Raw genomic sequence first — 21,232 nt, forward strand, 5'->3', positions numbered from 1 at the left:
GGACGCGGAGCCCTTACCTTCCACCGCCATCCTCCCGGCCTCGCATAGTGCGCCGGCCGCCGATACGGCGCTGCCCCGGCCGCCCCCCCAGCCGCGCTTGGGCTCGGCTCATCTGCAGCCGCCGCGATCAACCTGCGGCTCCCGCTGACAGCCGGGCGGGGCCGCTCCGCCCAGCGGCAAGACGGGAAATGTAGTCCGGGGCTGGGCACCGGGCCTGCCGTGAGAGTTTGGCCCGGCAGGTGCCCAGCCTGAAGATGTGAGGTGCTGCCCTGCATCACGCTGCTCCCCCCACCACCCCTTTACCCTGTCCCACACGGACAGGTTGCCCAAAATCTCAAGCAGTGAGGGAGATTAGCAGCACAGTAACCGAGCCTCGAACTGCTACAGATCTTGCTACCATCCTTGTGGTCTGCCCTGAGATGTTTGCTGTCTGAAAAGCAGCGCTGCATTTCTACCCTGTTTCAGTGTTGAGATACCAGAAACGTTTTGAAGGTAATTCTCCCTCAAAAATACTTTGATTGTTTGTTTTGGTTTGTATGAATGCATAAACAGGTATCGTTCTACATGGAAAGAGCTTGTGAGCTCCTCCTCCACCCACGAAAGTCACTAATAAAGCCAGGAGGACAATAGCCGAGGAACCAAGTGTACAAGGTCATACCTTGTACAGATAGAGCATGGCATTTCACACTTTATTTTGGTGAAGGAACATTATTCAAGACAGGTTAGTTTTGCAAAGTTAGCTTCAGTGAGTTCAAATTGGAGTGCATGATGATGCAATGTGCAAATGAGCAAGGCCTTCATAAAACCCAGGAATTCTGACATTCCTGAAGTATTGAAAGTAATTAAAATAAATCTAAGTCTTCATTTTACAGAGGAAAACTAGAAACCAAGCAGCATAGCCTAAAAGCAAAAGTTTTTTATGAACCTTCCTGTGGCCATCATTGCCTTGAAGAACTGGCTTGTTCTTTGCTCTCATATGCAGCTGAACTACTAACCTTTGTGTTGTGTATGAGTCAAGATACACGCTGCCTGGAGCATGCCTTGTCTTTCATGTATCTGCAAAGAGGTACGCATAGTCACAATGTATTATCAGCGATAATTAAGTGGATATACAGATTCCCAAGCACTAATTAAAAGAGTATGCAGACTCCGAAGCGCAACACAATCACACACCAAATCCCAGCTGATGTTGCTCCTGTACTTTCTGCCAGATAACAGGCTGTTCTTGGGTTTCATAGTGTACAGATATGCTACCCACAACCTTCAGCGACTTTTTCTTCACTGTACAAAGTTTTGTGATCATGTTGACATTTTTTGTTAAGGTAATATATTCTATTAATCATTCATTTTTCATTTAATCATGACAATATTTGGAGGGAAGTTAGTGTAATTATCTGGCTAACCAGCATGGCTTCACCAAGGGCAAGTCCTGTTTGACCAACCTAGTGGCCTTTTATGATGGTGTCACTCCGTCAATGGACAAGAGAAGAGCCACTGACATCATGTCTCAACTTCAGTAAGGCCTTTGGCGTGGTACCTCACAATATCCTTCTCTCCAAATTGGAAAGGTATGGATTTGATGGGTGGATTGTTCAATGAACGAAGAACTGTCTGCAGGATTGAGTCCAGTGGTGGTCAATGGCTCCAATGGCTCCACAGATGAGTCATGAGTGGTGTCCCCCAGGGGTCAGTGCTGAGACTGATACTCTTTACTATCTTCACCAGCTACAATGACAGTGGGGTTGAGTGCACCCTCAGCAAGTTTGCTGATGACACCAAGCTGAGAGGTGAGATTGACATGCCTGAGGGATGTGGTGCCATCCAGAGAGACTTAGACAGGTTTGAGCAGTGGGGCCAGGTAAACATCATAAGGTTCAATAAATCCAAGTACAAGGTCTTGCACCTAGATCAAGGCAATCCCCATTACCAATACCAGCTGAGGGATGAAAGATCTGGGAGTACCTGTTAATGAGAAGCTGGACATGAACCAGCACTGTGCCATCACAGCCCAGAAAGCCAACTGTATCCTGGGCTGCATCAAAAGAAGCATGGCCAGCAGGTTGAGGGAGGTGATCCTGTCCCTCTGCTCTGCTCTGGTGAGGCCTCACCTGGAGTACTGCATCCAGATGTGGAGTCCTCAGTATAGAACAGACGTAGACCTGCTGGAGTGTGTCCAGAGGAGGGCCACAAAAATAATGCAAGGGATGGAATACCTCTTCCACAGGGACAGGCTGAGAGAGCTGGGGCTGTTCAGCCTGGAGAAGAGGAAGCTCTGAGATGATCACAGAGTGGCCTTCAAGTATCTATAGGGGAGTTACAGGAAAGAAGGGGACAGAGTCTTTAGCATGATCTGTGATGTTAGAACAAGGGGAAATGGCTTCAAGCTCAAAGAGGATAGGCTTAGGTTAGATATAAGGAAAAAGACTTTTACAGTGAGGGTGGTCTTTAACAATGTGGTGGGAAAAGTCTTTTTCCAGCGAGGCACTGGAACTGGTTGCCTAGTGATGTGGATACCCCATCCCTGAAGACTTTCAAAGTGAGGCTGGATCAGGCCCCAAACAACCTGATCTAGCTGTGCATTTCCCTGTTCATTGCAGGGCAGTTGGACTAGTTGGCCTTTAATCGTCCCTTCCAACTCTAAGGATTCTATGATTCTAACATATACGGGAAGCACTGCTTTCTTGGTTAGAATGGGTTAGAAGCCATACTATGAATAAATCAAGGCTCAGAGTTCAGGTGGTGTGGATGGGGAAAGCTGGAGTCTGCTTCCTTTAGTATGCTGAATTTCTGACTGCATTTCAGCTATGGGCCCTGAGGACATCCCCAGTGAGTACAGTTTTACTAAGCCCTTTAAAAGCCCTGTAATTTTTAATTACAGCTTTGTGCCTGATGAAGAACAGCAAAATTATGGCTGTGACTAGACAGCAAATAGGGCATGACAGATGTTGAAAGGTATAGTTTTTGAAAGTTAATGTTACATGATAGCTAGTGAAACCTAGTATTTAACAATATCTAAAAGCATCAAAAAACATCTACAATTCTGGTCAAGATTAGGCAAATTGTAATTTAATGTATGTCACTCATTAGTGAAAAGAGGCTGTAAATTGATTCAATTAATACACGGTGAAGTACAATCTGTTTTGAGCATAGCCTTCAAAAACATCAGTGAGAGCTAGCTAACTTTCTAAAAACATCCTACTAAATTATAGAGTAGAAAACGACCAGCTTTCTCAGCTCAGAAAGAGCTTTCTAATCACACTTCCTTGCTTCCCTTTTTACCTTGACTCTCTCCAGATATATTTCCTCTAAACTTTCTCTTAAAGGTATAGCAAACTTCCTTAAAAGACTCTGTCACAGCAGAAGTCCGTCTCCTGTATATTTTTCTCTAGGTCTTCAGATGAAATAAACAAAACCTCCATATCCATTCACATTACTTCTAGGTAGGACTAAAACCAGCTAATGTTAAATGAAAGTGCATTCATCAACAGTGCAACTCTACTAGAAGAAGAGGGCTAATGAAATCACTGAACTTGTATACATCACTACACTGCCATCCATCATCAATTTTCCTTTTTTTTCCCCCCCTTCATCTTACAGCAAGCCAGGTCCTTAAGACTTAAGCATCCCTTTGTGCTGCGAAGTAATTAATGCACAACAGTTAAATTCTCAGTCATCTTCAAATGATGACCTTGGTAGTGAGGGAGTTCTGCCATGTAGGTGTGACTCAAGTGTGATTAACTCTTTTGGGTGCCTGAACACATGCATAGAGCCATCTTTTAGCAACAAGATCTTAAAATCAAGAACCTTCAGTCAGACACCAAGTACTTACATCTCTGAGCATCATCATGGAATAGGACGTGGAGCTTGAGACCTTCAAAGGCCCCTTCCACTCTGAATTATCCTGTACTTTTACCAGTGTTGGAATCACCCTTATCTAGCAATGCCACAAAAAGCAGTGATTTACCTTCCCACCCTCTGTTGCTAAATATTGCCTGCAATGGCCTTTCTTTGTGTTTGAAAACTAACCTGGAAAAAGACTGGTGAATATTACCTCTAATAGTTACCTTTTATTATTCACTGTATAGTTGCCCACATCCATGTGCTAACAAGTGGAGCGTAGTTTCTCCTGGTGGTTTGAGGAGCCTATGGGCTTTTACAGTGCACCATATTATAAATCAATTTCATCTTACCTGGTGCAGGTTAACATTTTCTCGCTGATGTTCCCTCAGGACTCTCTTTCCTCTCTGGGATTCACAGCTTCCTAAGCTTCTTGGTTGAAAGGAGATATGTCAAATTCTACAGCTTCTAATGCGCTGGTCCCTTTTTCTCAGAGAAAAGTAGAACAAACTGCTCTGATGGCTCTCCATTGGAATGTGTAAGCTGTTGAGACATAAGTCTTAAGAATTCTTCTCAAGAAAATGAAAGAGCCAGACCTAATAGATAATGTAGACAGAGATAGACATTTCTGTGAAACAGTCCCTTGTAGCTGGTCCATGTGACTGATCAGCAGACTGAGTCAATACAGTTGGATATCTTGTTTAAACAACACCGCTTTCTGCTATTATTTGCAGAACTGCAACTTGGTGTGGGCAGAACCAACTCAGTGTTCTCAGTAACCCACAGTCACAGAAGCTTGGAAGTGGTGCTGCTGGAAGGCAGCTCTGGAGATCGTTGAGACTAAAAGCCTTTGCTCAGAGCAGGGGCAGCTACAGCAGACTGCTTAGGATTGAGCAGGATTGAGGGACGGAGGTCCCCTCTGTACGTCCCCTCTGGGCAACTTACGTTACTGTTCAATCACTCTTCAAGGTTTCTTCAGTGTACTTGGAATTTCCTGTATTTCAGTTTGTGGCCATTGATAACTCAACAGTTGTGCCCCATTGTTGTCTGCTGGGGTATACCATTGGCAACTAGCTTTTAAATAGACTTTGTGTCACCAGTCACAACACTTGAAGCCCAATCTGTTTTCAGTCTAGGTTATCATCTTCTCATCTAGTCTGTACTTCATCTGTTTTTCTGAAAAGATATTATGGCACACAGTGTTGAAAGGCTTGCCAAATTCAAGATTAATAATATCCACCACCCTTCCCTGGTCCATTACACTGGTCTTTTAATTGTGGAGGCCTATCAGGTTAGTCAGGCATGATTTCCCCTCTGTAAATTGGTTTTGACCATGAATTCCATCCCAAAGGCATTCCCATCCTAACTACAATTGGAAATGTTTTCTGGTATTCATTGCTCCACCACCTTTAGAGGGACTGAGGTGACAGTTGTTGAGGTGACAGGCTTGTTGTTTTCCAACACACCGATTTTGTATGCAACAACATTTCTGTTGTGGAGCCTTGATGAGCTCAGATCAGTAACACACACATACACTCTTCCTAATAGGCAGCTAGAGACTTTTACAGTTATACAAAATAGATTTGAATTCATATTGGTAACTTTTGGCACAGGTGGAAATAATATTTGAGGAAACTTTAGGTAGCATTATCATAGCTTTTCTAGATCTCCTCAGAGAAATATACATGAACCTGTGCAGTAAGGGACATGTACCAGTGTACAGAGCGAATCTTGAGCATAATCTGTGCATGCACATTAGGGTATACTGAGCACGGTACAATCAGACTTGTGTTCCAAATATTCCACTGCAACAGTCACTGTGGCCCAATCACACTTGGGTCAAATTACTGGACATTGACCAAAAAGGGTGTAAATGGGAAATTCCTGATATACTGAAGACTTGCCATGGGAAATGTGGAACACAGAGCTTGGAGCTGACCTTTAAAAACAATAACATTTGTCACCTGCCTCAGTACCATCAGAATGAAGCTATAAGTAATAACCGATATTGCATAGACTTCAGTGCAGTAACATAATTTATGTGTTCTTCTGAAGGTGAGAGCTAAAATAAAAATGACCTCTTTCTCTAAAACTCTTTTATGTGCAGGATTTAGATGGAAGCAGTTGTGTTATTGAAGATAATAATAACTTGATAATGATGAGAGCTGATAACATCTTAGCATGGTGACCTTTACCTGCTCGTGAATGGCTCAGCACAGAGTTGAAAAAAAATCAAGTAGTTGGTGGTGATTTGTGAGCATTTATTAAGGCAAATCAGATAATTGCATTTAACATAACAGATGGCTTGTGTTTCCCAAAGTGCTTTTATTTCAGAGCAATAAGGTGACTCAGAAACTCAGTGGGATGTTAGGGCCATGAGTTGTATTGCCTCACACCTCACATAGTGAAATTCCCAGCACTGAGGAGGGGAAGGTCCAATTTAGAAGGATTTTAACACTGTTACTATGCAAATATCAACTGTTATCAGCAATGCAAAGCATTACAGACCCATTCCATTTCTTACGTTACTTTTACTCGTTAGTGTAACACTTTAAGATCATGCAGTGTTACTTCATTTTCCCTTTGTACTTTGCCTGCTTTTATTTCCCAGAGAGGCAAAGAAGCGTTCAGTGATCCAATAGAACATGAAATTGTCCCTGGCGTCCAGAAAAGAATGCCTATTCCACATTCTTAAAAGCCTTTTACTGTTTTCTGAGCAAGTTGCTTTGTTTTGCTTTTTAGTAACAAGAGAATTCCACTTGTATTCCAAGCACAAGAATTCAGAGCACTGCTCCATATGGGCAAACATAACGTCTGCTATTTCTTGGCAGAGGAACAGCAGCACAGGTCTGCTTCCTCTTGGCAGAGAACAGGAAGGGTAGAATCTATCTTACTGAACTTTATCAAGCTTTGTGAACTCAGTAACACCACATTTCCTGGAAGTCACTAAGCAGAGAAAAAGCAACATTCAAAGGTTGTGCTTCTCATCTTCTGTCCTGACAACAGCTGTAGCCCAAGTGACCAGCTAGCTTAAACAATTAATGCAGAGAGGACTGTGTTTATAAGGAACAATTCTACTCTCACCATCTACTTGCTTTATTTTCATTTGTCCTTCAAAAGAACTGCTCACAAACAGCAAGTGGGCACCTACATCTACAGATCTTCAGCCTTTAAATGAGGGGCATTTCTTAGGGAGTTTTGCTACTTTTAGTCAGGAAAGACTAAAAGATAGTGAAAACTATTTCTACTTGCAACAGCTTCACAAAACTATAGTATTTGTGCAAGAAACACCACTCCAGAAAGAGTATTGCCCAGAAAATCTGATATATCTCTTCTGGAGTTATGACAAAGAACTAATACTTTCGCTTCCTGACATTTTCATTTTCAACATATGATAATCGCCAGTGCAGGCCAACACCAGAGTGTACAGCTGGTACAGAACACTAAGCTGAGGGAATAGAAGTGCTGGCAAGAGGCAAGGTTGTAAATTACAAATCAACAGTGGGATATAAGCATATGCAGGTTTATCTATACAATTCATGGTTTGAGCTACTTGTGCACTGAGGATACATCAGCTGGAATGAGAAATAATCAACAGCTCTGTCCAGCCACTCTGCTAATCTATCTAATCACTCAGCACGCTAATCAAATCACTCCAGAGTTGGAGTGGTGTTTCCCTGAGTGCCAGTGTTCACTAAAACCAAACTAAACACAACTGAAGTCACAGAATCATAGAATCACAGAATGGCCTGAGTTGAAAAGGACCACAATGATCATGTAGTTTCAACCCCCTTGCTATGTGCAGGGTCACCAACCACCAGACCAGGCTGCCCAGATCCACATCCAGCCTGGCCTTGAATGCCTCTAGGGATGGGGCATCCACAGCCTCCTTGGGCAACCTGTGCCATTGTGTCACCACCCTCTGTGTGAAAAACTTCCTCCTAATATCTAACCTAAACCTCCCGTCTCAGTTTAAAACCATTTCCCCCTTGTCCTTTCAGTCATTCAAGTGTATTAAATTCAAGTAATTGTTTCTAATTGAGATGAGCTTCTAAGACCTCAATTTCTATTTTCTCATTCTAGGAAAGTAAAGTGAATAGCTATTTTGCACTATGCTGGGTTGGAAGTACAGGAAGGATCTGGCTGCATGGTTCAGTGATCCATGGCTCAGGACAACAGCAGTCTGTCTTTGCACTGGCTAAAGTGACTGCAGGGGAGTCTTGCTGTCAGGACCAAAGGTAGGTAACAGACTGCTGGCAGCATGTAAATAACAACAAAAATGGCCTGTAATACTTATCTACCTACCCCAGCAGGAGAAATATACGAATGTGGGGAGCAGCACATAGCTACACACACAGCTCAGTCACTACAGCTGTGTGGGAGGGTATCAGGATATAAGCAGTGCTGGTTGCTAGAAGAGGAAGTGCACCTTTCCCACTATTACCCAGCAGAAGATGCAACAAGCCCAGCTCATGGAGGTTATTCTGAGCTGAAGCCTGCTGTCTCTCTGCCCCACAATTAAATGGAGGTGAACATGATCTGTCTAGGGACAGTGGTAGAAGGTTTCTTCAGTGCAGGATTAATACTTAGTCAGATGGAGGAATTTTAGCGAGAGAAGAATATAAAGTTCTTCCATTTTCATCTGCAGGACTGTGAAACTTCCCACAACCTCTTGATAGTTTGCTTCCTTACCCAATATTTTAAGGCAATTCCAAAACTCACACTTTTGTGAAGATGTTCTAGCATCAGTTTCAGCTGTCTAACCACAAGTATCTGGTGCCTTTTGAGATGCTCAGACGTTTCCCTTCTGGCTCATAATTGCTGCACTAGAAGGCTGATGGTTTCCTAGAGGCCCATTTTAATTGCCAGCCCCATCCAGTACTAGATCAGATTGCTCAGGGCCCCATCCAACTTGGCCTTAAACACCTCCAGGGAGGATGCCCTGCTGCATCTCAGACATCACAAAAGGCCAGCATTTAAGTAACTGCTGAATGTGTTACTTGCTTTAACAACGCACAGCCATCAACATTTGGGTGCCTGAATCTGAGGACCCTGATTCCTATGGGAACTCAGTTAAGCACAGCTACTGACGCTCAGTGACATCTCTGGTGGCCCTTGTGGTGGACGTTCCCATCACAGGCTGCCTTCCTTTAGAGCAGCAGGAGCTCCTATGTCTGTCCCCTTGGGCCTTGGGTCAGAGGCTCCTCTCAGCAGTGGTGTACTTCCTGCTTGTTGTCTCAGCTGCATGGAAAGGCCTGCCAGGAATAACAGAGCCCAGAGACTGGCTCAGCCCACTTCTCTTCAACCTGTTGTGGGAGGTTCTGCCTTCTTGCCAGTCTGTGTGCCATCCCCTGTGCACCACTGGCTGGCTGTGGCTGTGTTCATCCTGTGCCAAGGCCTTGGGATGCATACAGCAGTGCTTTGCCTTGCCAGAACATGCTGGAGAGTCCGGTGACTATGAGCATGGCTTTGACCCACCTTTAGCCCTGACTAAAGCACTAGGAGCATGGACAAGCCAGAACTGAACTGAGGTCAGTTATGGGATTGCTTCTTGATCAACCCACTCAGCTCAAGGAACTATAGCATGAGCTGGTGGTGTGACTGGTTTGACTACTGCATGCAGTAAGTAAATATACCCTGGGCCTTTCATAGCATTGTTTCTTCAAGACAATAGAGAAATATATTCTTTCACAGTGTGTCTTGCACTTAAGAAAGTTGTGTGTTCTCCTAAGATTCCTACTGCAGTTTATTTTTGAGAATCAAAGTTGTAATGAGTTCATTATTTTTAATACTGAAGAAGAAAACAAAGCACGATCTTTTAGTTATGCTTTTATTTTTCCACTACTCTTTTTTCTATGAGTTTGAACACAGCTGTTTTGCAAGCCAATAGGATCAGAAATCTCAGTTATGGGACAGAATTACAGATTCCAAATACAACTTTTTCACCCTTTTCCCAAACAGCAGTGAAAAATAAAGATTTTGTAATACACAATGGCCTTGTAAGGGCTTTAATGCTTCTTTTCCCTCTCTGCTGCTCCAAAAGATATATTTTTTTCAGAGCTTTTTTTTCTAATTGAGTCTGGAAACCATCCACTTATAATGAGAACTTACTGACACCTAATTGCCATTTGCTTCCTTCACTTTCTCTCTTAAGGCTGCTGCATTTTTCCTTTGTGCTCTGAACTGTTCCATTGCTGTTAGTGCTCTGACTGAATTTTTATGCCTTCTGAGTGTGAGTTCTTAGTCCTTTATTCTGTACTTCACCTCTGTCTAATGGAGAGCTACCCTTAAGAACTAGATACATATTAGTTGCAAAATTTAGATGCAAGCTGCCTACCTACCACAGCACTGAGGTTGCTTGCCAGTGTGTTTTACAATTCTACCTTTTCTTATCTAATATCACTATAACAAAAAGATAAAGCAGTACATGGCAGTATTTTATAAGAAATAAAGTCATACAAATCCAACAGACAAGAAAATACATGATATCTTCCAGAAAATCAAGTTTAGCTTTTTGCTGAGATGTGACTTTAAGTAAAGCCTCCAAATGAGCTCTCAATGCTGCTTTGTGGTAGCCTTCTGTCCAGTGGTGAATTCACCCTGTGTCAGAAGCAAGGAATCTGACTGACCGAGGGCTGAATGGGCCTTTCAGCACTGTTTGGCAAGCCATGTCTTTACATGCCTCTTACTGTTATGCCATTAAGGAGAATCACAAGTGAAGATTTTCCCACTTTCCTTCTGTTAAGAGTTTGTTTCAAAGTTCTACTAACATTTTAAGGTTCTCTGGTTTGCCTGAAGGTAAGCTTGCAGAGATGCCCCTGCTTTTCTCCCATTGGAAGTTCTTCTCAGTTCTAAGGTAGCAAATGGTAGTCCTCCTTGTTCTGATATTGATTCTCTCAGGTTTTCTTCTTAGTTGAAAACAGATGAAAGAAACATGAGCCACAGTAGCAGGTGCAACTTGTGACATAAGTGCAATTTCTGACCATTTTTCTCCATCAGGAGGAGAGCACAGCAGCAGATAAGTGGTGTGTGAGCTGATGGCCTCGTCCTTCAGCTCTGCCATACCAAACCATGTTATTAGACTGAGAAAGTAGCTTATTGATCACTGTTATCTTCAGAATTCTGTAATTTATGTCAGTGAGGTCTGAATTCATGCATGTAAGTTCAAACAATCTGGCTTCCTATTAGGCAGTTTATCTTTTGTCGTTTGAGTACTTTCATTGTTCACAACACTTTGGTAGCAAAATAATCTGTATGCTGTTTGCATCTGTGGTTTAAAGGGTAGCTTTTCTACTCACGTACAAAAATGTTTCAACAGTGAAATACTTTCTCTTGGTTTTATTAAGTATTCTTACCTCAAATGTAGTGGCCTTCCTACTATGTCAAAGGGCTTAGGCAAGTGGAGCTCTAACTTCATAGTCTGAGACATCAGGAATCAAAGCTGCAACAGCATGAGATGAAATAAGGCAGGTGTTGGGCAATTTATGATCTAGAATTTCACTGTTTAAGGGCAGGTTTCTGCAAGGTGTGCCCAGGGCAGGCATGAGATTCTCTGAAGTGATGCTTATCTACACCTCAAGCAGAGACAAGGATAAAGTTTCTTTAACAACTTGCAAGCAATAAATGTATGAAACAAACACTGTCATTTTTCTAGCAGTGCTAAACTTTTGATACCTGGGAGCTATTTCTTTGTTGTATCAAGGTTAGATTCCAGTCCTGCTGAAAGACTGATGTTCCCAAGAAAAAGAAGATTCAATATGAAGTATCACCTGGCAAAGTTCAACCTCTATCTCGCTGAGTTGATGCAATATAAGAAGACCTGTGCCTCTATTGTTTGTGCTTCTGTGTTCTTTCTGAATAAAATAAAGTAATAAAATGAAAATAAACTAAAATAATAGCATAAATAAAACATCGTTCAAATAACACTGGATTTTGGACTAGTTACTGAGAAACATGGACATTTCTGAGAAGCTCTCACAGAATTGCCCCCGAAGCCTGTGCAATTAGTTAGATTTCAAATCTTGTCTATGGACAAAGAGGAAACACACCTTATGGAAAGACTATAATGTGTGATTTTTATGACTGAAATCTTAGTAGATTAATCCAAGAATCATTATTGGTCCATATGAGAGTGCTACAGAAAGAAAATGAATGCATAAAAATACTGAGTAGCTTATGCAGAAAAATTCTCAATGATAACAATACCACAGATATTAAATGGTTATTTAGACATTTCCCAGCCCCTACTCCTTTCCCTAACATTATGCTCACTCTTCCACTGGTCCTCTATGCCCTCAGATCCCTCCAATGCACAGCATCATTTCCCCACTCCTCAAGGCCTCTGCTGGCATCCTAGTGACTTTCATAATAAATGAACCTGGACTCTCAGCACATCATCAACATTTGATGGTACTGAAGCCAAATCGACATGCAAACAATCACTGTCAGGTGACTGTCAGCAGGTGCTGTAACAACAGAAATGCAGCATGATGAAATGTAGCTTATCACGAGCAAAAGAGACTGGAGCCTTTCTTGCAATGGGTCTTTTTCTCTGATGAAAGATTGTTATCTGCTGCTAGAATGTACTTTTCAAATGCTCAAGAATTCAAGATCTTCACAGACTTTGGAGAACTGTTGCAGATGGATTTAAGGTTTGCAGCAATGCTCTTTTTGCTAAATTGCTTTGCATTTTGAAAGAAGGTAAATCTAGGTCTTCAAGAGCTTGTTCTAGATGTATAAATTCACCAACATAACATGGCTGTAGTAATTGTGAGACAGAAAGCATTTGACACCAAGCACATGAAGGGAGGGCAGCTGGGGGAAAACAGCTTTACTTCTCTGTGCAGGAGTGCCAGATTACTGCCAACTGTAGCTCGTCAAGAGATGCCATTTGAGTATCTTCCATCACATAGAATAGGAGCTTCTGAGTAATCCTGTTGTAGATTTTGGTTCTTGTGGCCAATGGCAGCTATTAGAAAGCTGCAGCAAAACTTGAGGTAGGATAGGCTTTGATCCTCTTGCAAGGGGAAACATGTCCCTGCTTGATGGATCCAGAAGTCCCTGCCAATTTAAACCGTTCTGTAGGTCTATGATTTTAGTGATGAAATGTCCTTTCTCCATGCTTCTTAGAGGAGGAAGAAGTGGAAAAGGATGCATTTCTATACATTTCCTTGAACATTTATATGGGTGAGTGAATCAAATACCTATATTGCTTAGTGAAGATATATCAAAGGTCAAGAAATGCACATTGGACTGTAGAATTTGATATTGTGTGTTATGACTGGACAAGATCGACTGGAGAACAGGAAATATAAATCCTCTGTTTGACCTCTGGAATTCATTTTGAAAGTGCCTATATTTATGTTTACCACTGGATTGTCTCCAGTCTCTTGGTAAACTGCCATCCAGAAGCTGTATGGCATCACTTCGCATCAATACATCATATTTTTAGCATGTTTGGATACACTTCACTGTTTCACTTGTGCGTCAAAAATCTAAGCATGTTGGCCTTATCTAGAAATGACAGAATTGCCTTTTCTGTTTTGTTTTTTAAAGACAGCCATCTGTCTATCTCAAGCCTGTTCAGGTTTCCCACAGGCAAAGTATTTTTAACTATTTCAATTACAGTTATATCAACTGTTCTGCAGTTATTGCCCTGTAGCTTTTCCCTGCTGTTTCAACATCCCTTTTTTTAGTCTCTTTTTAGAGAAATCATAATGTCATTCATGTCACCCAGAGGAAGAATACTCCATATATGGTTGAGGAGCAAACCCAGGTGTTTGTAAAGCTGTTTTTGCAAGTGGTGCTTCTGCCTACTGCTGTCTGAATATCTTGCCCAAGTAAAAGGCGTAAACACATTTCTTCCTCAGTACACTACCTCCGTTGTTATAACTCAGAGAAAACCATGTGTTTTGGATTCAAGGTCCACGTGAGTCAAGTTAATTCACTCTGGTTTTCTCTGAATATTTAAATTAAGAAAATAAAGATAAGTGAGATGAGATGACCTGCTGCTGTTGACCCTGATGCCCCATAGTAAAATACTCTCTGTTAGGTAAGTAACCTGGGGATTTTATTTAGTGCTCATCATTTCTTAGGTCTATTCTTTGTGTTCTACTCAGTGCTTTCCACGATTGTTTAATGACTGCATGCAATACCAGATAATTGTACTCTGAAGCCACATGTGATGAAGTCTTCCATCTCTCCCTCCACAAATACTATGTTTTCCTACCTAGACCATATAAATCTGAAGATGGAAAGTAATCTAACACAATCTAGCATCTAATTTCCATTCCTCTTTCACTCAAAGTAATACACAGTTATTCAAGATAACACAGTTTTCAGGAAGACTAATATCTATTTCTCTAGCTCTGAATAAAAATTGTGATGGGAATACTCTGTGGCAACATTTGTAATGAGAAGTGAATTTTTGGAGTAGAAATAATTTTAATTACGTTTGCTTTTCTCCAGAGATTCAGATTGTCCTGTCTTTGAAATAATCTAATATATTTTGCACCATAGGGCTCTGAATATATTTCAGTATATTATTAAGACCATTATTTCTTTTAATACTATAGTAATTATAAACTGGGCTGGCCCACTGCCTGCTGAAGCTAATAAGGTACAGAACCAGGCAAATATTGCAAAGTTGCTTTCACGGACTCCTGTAAATCTCCCCCTTTAGGCTTATGGATTTACGTGAGTATAGGATTGACATAGCATAAGACCTCCTGGTGATAAAAGGAATGTAAGATTCAGAGAAGCTCCTGAATTCTCCAGCTAAAAATGCAAGGACTGCTAAGGAAGTAGTTCACCACCTTCCACTTTCAGTAGAACCATACTGTAGAGCAAGCTCTTGTATGACCATTCAAAACCAAACATTCATTTACTGGAAGAAATATTTATGAGTATAAAATATTAGAAGAGGGCAAAGATACTGAATTTTGTCCAGCTGGTTCATCATGAAATATTGCCAAAATGTATTAGCAATTTCTAAGATAAGTAGGACTGGGACATCTGTCCCTTCAATTGTCCACCTCAGTAATAATTCTTTGAACGTCGTGACCAGTTGTGTTGACCTCTGTAGTATTGTTTCTCTCATTAATCATACCATCAAGTATCTGCAATAATATAGCCTACAGTAGTAATTAAAGCTGTGAAACAGCTTGGCATGCAACTAGCCTAACTGGAACCCATCTCGTATCACCTGTCTGGCATATGACTGTGGGGTTCACACTAAGAGCATTGATAATTACGAGTCTGGGGACAAAGAACAACTGGAGTCAATCCAAAAATACAGAATGGACAGTGGTTAGTATAGCAAGTGCTTGTATAATATCTTCTTACAATGTTCAATGATAATTTCTGGCTATTCTTTATGTATCTTCATAGCATAAAAAAGGTCCATCCATGAAGAAAAATCTTTTGTATTAAAATATAATTAGCTTTCCAGGCTACAAAAGCATGAAAGCAAAGAGGGTTTTTGTTTTTTTCCCCTCCATACACTGATAGGAGTGCATTCAAATGTAGTATCTGAGCTTCCTTCCTTCTCACATCTGATTTTTCTGAGATCAGGAGCTACTACAGCTTTAGGATGTATTCTTTAATGGCATTCCTACAGTCTTCACTTCTGCGCAGTTATGTTTCTTTTAAAAAGAACCCATCCAGTCTTCTTATTATTAATCATTCTCATCCCTCAAAACACGTGCCAAAGATATCTATACATTTATTTATGCTGTCTGTAGAAGTCAGTGGGACACTGTCTAAGGTAGAAGGCTCCTGTCCATACAGAGTTCTTATATGATGCCTCTGATGCCTTGGACACTTCTCTGAGGAATTAGGAGTATGGATCCTCCCTCATTAGTTGCTCTGGCTTTGTGGTATCTGTTCTCAGCTTAGGACAAGTATTGAGTGGGTTTTTTTGTTTGTTTTTTTTTTTTTTTTACAATGTGTTTTAGAAGCTCTAATTGTCAAATGGCTCTTAAAAAATTATGTAAGAAGTATTTCAGGAACACAACTTGAGCAATTTCTGGGATGACAGCCAACCCGCCCACCCATTCCTCCTGATACAGACTGAACATCAGTATAACAGAAACGGGGGGCAAAGAAACAAAGAATTCTAAAGACTGAGAGGGGTTGCTCAGTTCTGTATCCTCCAAATGGAGAAACTATGCAACAGCTTTTAAGTTGTGAAGAATCGTAGAATTACAGAGTATCCTGAATAGGGAGGTATCCACAAGGATCACTGAGTCCAGCTCCTGGCTCCACCCAGGACCATCCAAAATTCACATTCAACAGGCTATAACCTGAAGTATAAGAACAAATTCCAGCATCTGAAAGCCAACTTCAATTCTACATTACATGAAAAATGAGAAATTCTATTATAACAGGCCATAGAAAAAGTAGAATTCAATGTGTCCTCCTCAGTGTTCCTGAAAGAAAGGTAATAAACAAAACTTTTAGGTCATGATAGGATGTGATCTACTACCTTGAGTTACTGGCAACACAGATGAAAGAGAAATGCCCCTAATAACCACCAATGTAATCCTAAATCTGATAATTGTTCTACTGTGAGGATGGGAACAGGATGTAACCATCATCCATGAATATAATGGCACCAGAACCACCAGTACTTTATGCTTATACTGTAGGGCAACCTACAGAGTTTTGTAAAAACATGAAATGTTCTCCTTTCTCACTGATTTCACCCCTGAAGTTGAATTATATTTTTCAAGGATAGCAACAATTTCCTTTCCCCTAGTAAGAATAATTCTCAAATGTAGTACAAAACTAAGTATGATATATAGCATCATTTACATCCTGTACAGATGTACAATATGAAAGTGATACAAACAAACAGCAATTCATCCTTTGTAGTTTCTTGGAGATCCCAAAATACCAACTACCAAAGACTGGATTCATTTTCCACCCTGAGGCATTTTTGTTTGACAAACATCAGCTCCCTGAACTTACCGAGCTCCATCTTAAAATTAGCTCAGATTCTGAATTTCATGACTTTTTTTTTTTTTTTTTTTTTTTTTTGGGGGGGGGGGAGGGGTGGAGGGCAGGGGGCAGGGGGAAATATTCCTATCTTTTCCTAAAGCTCTAATCTAATAAATACTTGTTACTGATCTATAGATTTTGATCTTAGGCCATGACTACCTTTTCACCTAAACTGTTCTTTACCATTCTTAAAAATTATACCTGAATATAAGGAACTGTAAACCCCACCTGAACATTCATGAACTGCCATCTTTTCATTTTCTTCACAAAACCAATATCCCATTTCCCAAAGTTTTCTGTGTTCTTCTTCCAATCTGGGTTCGTAATTTTCTTGAACATAGTTGAGCAGAATAAAAGATGATGTTACAAAGTATTTCAGTATCCTATGCAAGCTGTTGTTCTTGTGATCACCCTCTACTTTCTTGATGTTGATTATATTCTCAGCTTCATGTCAGATTTCATTAGTAAATAACTTGGTTCTACCCCCTTAGCCACTTCATATCTTAAGCAGCAAAGGCCCCAGTACTAATCATCGAGGCAGTAACATCTGCCATCTAACAACATTTTAAAATATGACACAGGGCAAATTTTCCCTTGAACATCTCTTTATCCACTTCACATTAATTCCTAATATCTTCAACTTAAATAAAAATTTCCTGTAAAGTACTGTAACAACTGCTCAGCTATAATCAATTAAGTTTATATCTGCTCCATTACCTTTGTGCAGAAAGTCACTGAATTGATGAAAAAAAAAGTATTATATTAGTCTGACATGATCTATGTTTGATAACTATACTGCAATTCAGTCTGCTTTCTATCACCTCACTGCTTCTGCTCATGTGTCCCCTCAAAATCTGTTATGCAATTTTGCAGAAGGTCAAAGTCAAGTTCAAAGACATGGCGTTGCTCAGAATCATGGCTTCCTCTCCCTCTGAAGATAGGTCCTGCATCTGTAACTTTCCAGATAACATCAGCAGTTTCACTAGAGCTGTTCCTACTGGACCTGCCCAGGTCCCTCTGGATGACACCCACTCCTTCTATTGTATCAGCTGCACTACTCAGCTGAGTGTCACCAGCAAATCTGCTGGGGGTGCACTTGGTCCCACTGTCTATGTCACTGATAAAGATGTTGAAGAACTCCGGTCCCAAGATGAACCCCTGAGAGAACTGGGACAGACGCAATGGCCACAACCAATCAAATCCAAATAGTCCACACTTCAAATCCACACATCTCCAATTTAGGAGATGAGGAAGTGAGGGAACCCTAATAATCTAGTACAAGTACAAATTACAAACATGAAGAAATCAATATATCCATCATTACTTTTTTTTTTAATGTAAAAAAAAATAAAAAAAAAAAAATCTAAATCACTTCCTACTGATTCATTAGCCATTTATATTTGAATTTCTATTCCACCCTCATCAAGCCTTTTCTGCTAGTAGTTTCCAATCAATGTTGGGAAGCTCACGAATTACATAATAATGTAAAATTTTCACTATTACTTATTTCTCGTTTCGTATGTCTAAATTGCTCTCAAAAGCTGAATTTGGAGTCTCTTATATTATACTTGAAGTGGCTCCTTTACAACAGTTATTTTCCCTGAGACATTCTTGTTTAATCATAGTATTGCACCCTTATTTCATTACAGTTAAAATTTACTAATTTCCTGCTCACCTCTCTTAGACTGTCATATATATATATATATATATATACATATTAGGATCAATATATATTAGGATCTATATATATTAGGATATATATTTATTAGGATCTATAACTGTCTCATGTATCAAATGGTTTCATATGGAGTAGTCATTCAAATTCATATTCATGCAGCTCTAAGCAAATCTGAGAAGCAGCTTTATCTGTAGCTTTTATGATACTCAGTACTGACCTACCAGTAACTGTCCCGGACCCTTCTCATTGTTATCTGCACATTGATGGCAAATTCTTATGCAGCTGAAGCATTTAGCCTTGTTCTGATGTTGTAATGAACTTGAGTACTTGGGGGAGAGGTGTGGGGTGGAGTGAATTTTAGGTTATTCTGTTGTTTGTTCATTATTTTTCAGCTACATATTAGAAATACTTGAGATTGTTTTTTCTATGAGTGGCACGAGATTGAAATTACTTTATTAAGCAGCATTGTTGCTTGTCCACAAGAATCCTTTGTTGTCTATCTTTGTCACCTACAAAATAATGCCTATTTTCTCTGGCTGTGAATGCTACAAGTCAAAGCTAATCTTCAGTCCTCCTTATTCTTTTTCTCCCCCCCCCCAGTATATTTCACTGCACTGTGTTATTTAAAATAACATAGAAATGCTACGTCTTGCAGGCATTGTTAATGTTTCCTTGGTGCTTTCCATTAATCCCACAGTAGTAGAGTTTTTGTTCCTTTCATTTGTAATATTTTCTTTCTTTCTGTGTAGCTATGTGAGCTGTCTGCATTGCAAATCATTATTTTAAAATTATTCATCTTCTCCTACAAGAAATGATCTTTTGGAAGTGTTGTTCTCATTTCTGAATTTCAAAAAGACTTTCTGAGCTTTCTCCTCCAGAATTCTCCAACATGTCATCCACGAGCCGAAATGTCTCAGAAAGTTGGAAGGTTACCAGCTTCCTATTTATTAATCGTAGCATCTCTGTGGCCCAAAGAGTCAACAACACCAGCCTGGCTTTAAGTGTACAGGCCCTTGTGCAATACAGCCTGTGTGAAGAGCATTGTGTAAGCATCCCTGAAGCTACATGTTGCTTTCATTAACTGCACTTGTAGAAGCCAGATCACTCTATGCCTTTGCAATGTGCATATCCTCTGATGTACTCATGAGCCTCATTCCAGCCTTAGGGTTTGCCAATTACAGGAACAGGAAACTATAGCAGCGTTTCTGTATGGCTTTAAGACACCTCAAAAATTAGCCTCTGTTTTATATGCCTTTAAAAAAAACTTTGTCCTTAATAGCAGTGGTGTGACTGTAGTCAAGGATCCATTAATGTTACCCCAAATTAACATCCCAACAAAAAAGTTCCAAAAATGCTAGTGGAAAGTCAAAAGAAAAACAAACAAACAAACAAAAACTCTTTCCTTTGAGAAAAGAAGCAAGTGACAATAGCTCCATTCTAGTTTAATTGGAAAATGCCGCTATTACTAATGAGACAGCTATCTACTGACAAGTCACAAAATGGAATCAGGGTATAGTTTTCATAGGTATCATGAGAGGAGAGCTGAGCATGCCCATCCACCTGCCTGTGTCTTAGTGCATGATCTAACCCTGTCAAAGCTGAGTGACACTTTTTGACATGCAGGAATAGGAGAATAAGCCCTAATGGCTTAGCAGAATAACTAAGAAAATTGGATAGGTGGAATAAGGACCTCAAAGCAAAATGGTGTATCGTCTCTGTATGATTCCTGCAATTGCCAACATTACTCATTTGTTAAAGGTGTGGCACTTCTGTTACAGACAATGAAGCTCTTGCTAGCCCTGTCCATTTCAGTCAGATCCCTACTAAATTCCTGTCTTCTCATTCTGCTCTGCTAACGAGGATCCTGTGTGTTTCTACATCTTGGGGTCTCTAATTAATCAAACACTTACTTAAACCACCTAAGAGAAAATTATCTTAGAGAGAGAGGAGGATGTAATCAAGGACAAAAATTCCAATCATTTTGGTTACCTTTTATTCAATTGTTAATAGAAAGCAGAATACAAATGGAATGTCATTTTGCTTTAATTAAGAAAAATGAAAATAATTATCCATTCTATTTCCAGTCAGGACACCTTGTTGGAAGCTTAAAGTACAATTAAATTGAGGCTAGACAGTATCAGGAGATTCTTTGTATCTGTGCTAAACAGAAGACAGCTGTTTATAATAACTATCATTTCTTATTACTTAATTTACAGTTTTTACATTCTACACTTGTACAGATCTTCTTCTTTTCTGACTTCAACTTTTACTTACTTATCCTATTTTTAGTTCTAGGTTAGCATCCATATAGTTTTATCTTTTTTTCCTCAATCATTTTCCCTTGTTTTCCACAAACTCTTTTCCTTCTTTGCCTCCTTCACCTCTATTTTGCCTATCTCACATGTGCCTGTGGAAGATCAATGGGAAGATGTTATGAATAATCAGATTTGATTCTCATTAAAATATTTGCATGCAGTGTTAGGTGATGCTAGGTAACAATCATACCCCTTTGAGGGTGACCTTTGGAAGATCTCAAGCAGAGCAAAGAAGCTGACCATGGCCTTGCTTCCAGGATGGTAATGATTACATACACTTATTTCTTGTCCTAAAAACATGCAAAATATGCATGCTGGACTTTATTCTCACTCATTATTCAGCAACTGTTTGGGTATAGTTTAGTCTTGAGATGAAAAAATGCATCCCATTTTAAACAAAAAA

At 40.2% G+C, this 21,232-nt stretch overlaps 1 protein-coding gene and 1 long non-coding RNA gene across 3 annotated transcripts in view; one reads left to right on the forward strand and one right to left on the reverse strand.

Moving 5' to 3' along the window:
* The window catches only part of SAMD12 (sterile alpha motif domain containing 12), a 168,413-nt gene extending 168,265 nt beyond the window's left edge, over positions 1 to 148 (reverse strand). The window contains exon 1 of the mRNA XM_015856215.2: positions 18 to 148. Within this exon, the coding sequence (XP_015711701.1) occupies positions 18 to 30 (13 nt within the window). The 5' untranslated portion in view covers positions 31 to 148. The remainder of the gene's footprint in view (positions 1 to 17) is intronic.
* Positions 149 to 225: 77 nt separating this feature from the next.
* On the forward strand, positions 226 to 11,741 carry LOC107310485. Of its 2 annotated transcripts, none has more exons than XR_001553607.2 (3): positions 226 to 492; positions 7,921 to 8,075; positions 11,540 to 11,741. It is a non-coding gene; the product is annotated as an uncharacterized LOC107310485 (long non-coding RNA). The 2 variants fall into 2 exon arrangements; XR_001553606.2 differs by lacking the exon at positions 226 to 492 and adding an exon at positions 501 to 721.
* The last annotated feature ends 9,491 nt before the right edge of the window (positions 11,742 to 21,232 follow it).

Source organism: Coturnix japonica, chromosome 2, assembly GCF_001577835.2.
Source record: "Coturnix japonica isolate 7356 chromosome 2, Coturnix japonica 2.1, whole genome shotgun sequence".
NCBI lineage: Eukaryota > Metazoa > Chordata > Aves > Galliformes > Phasianidae > Coturnix > Coturnix japonica.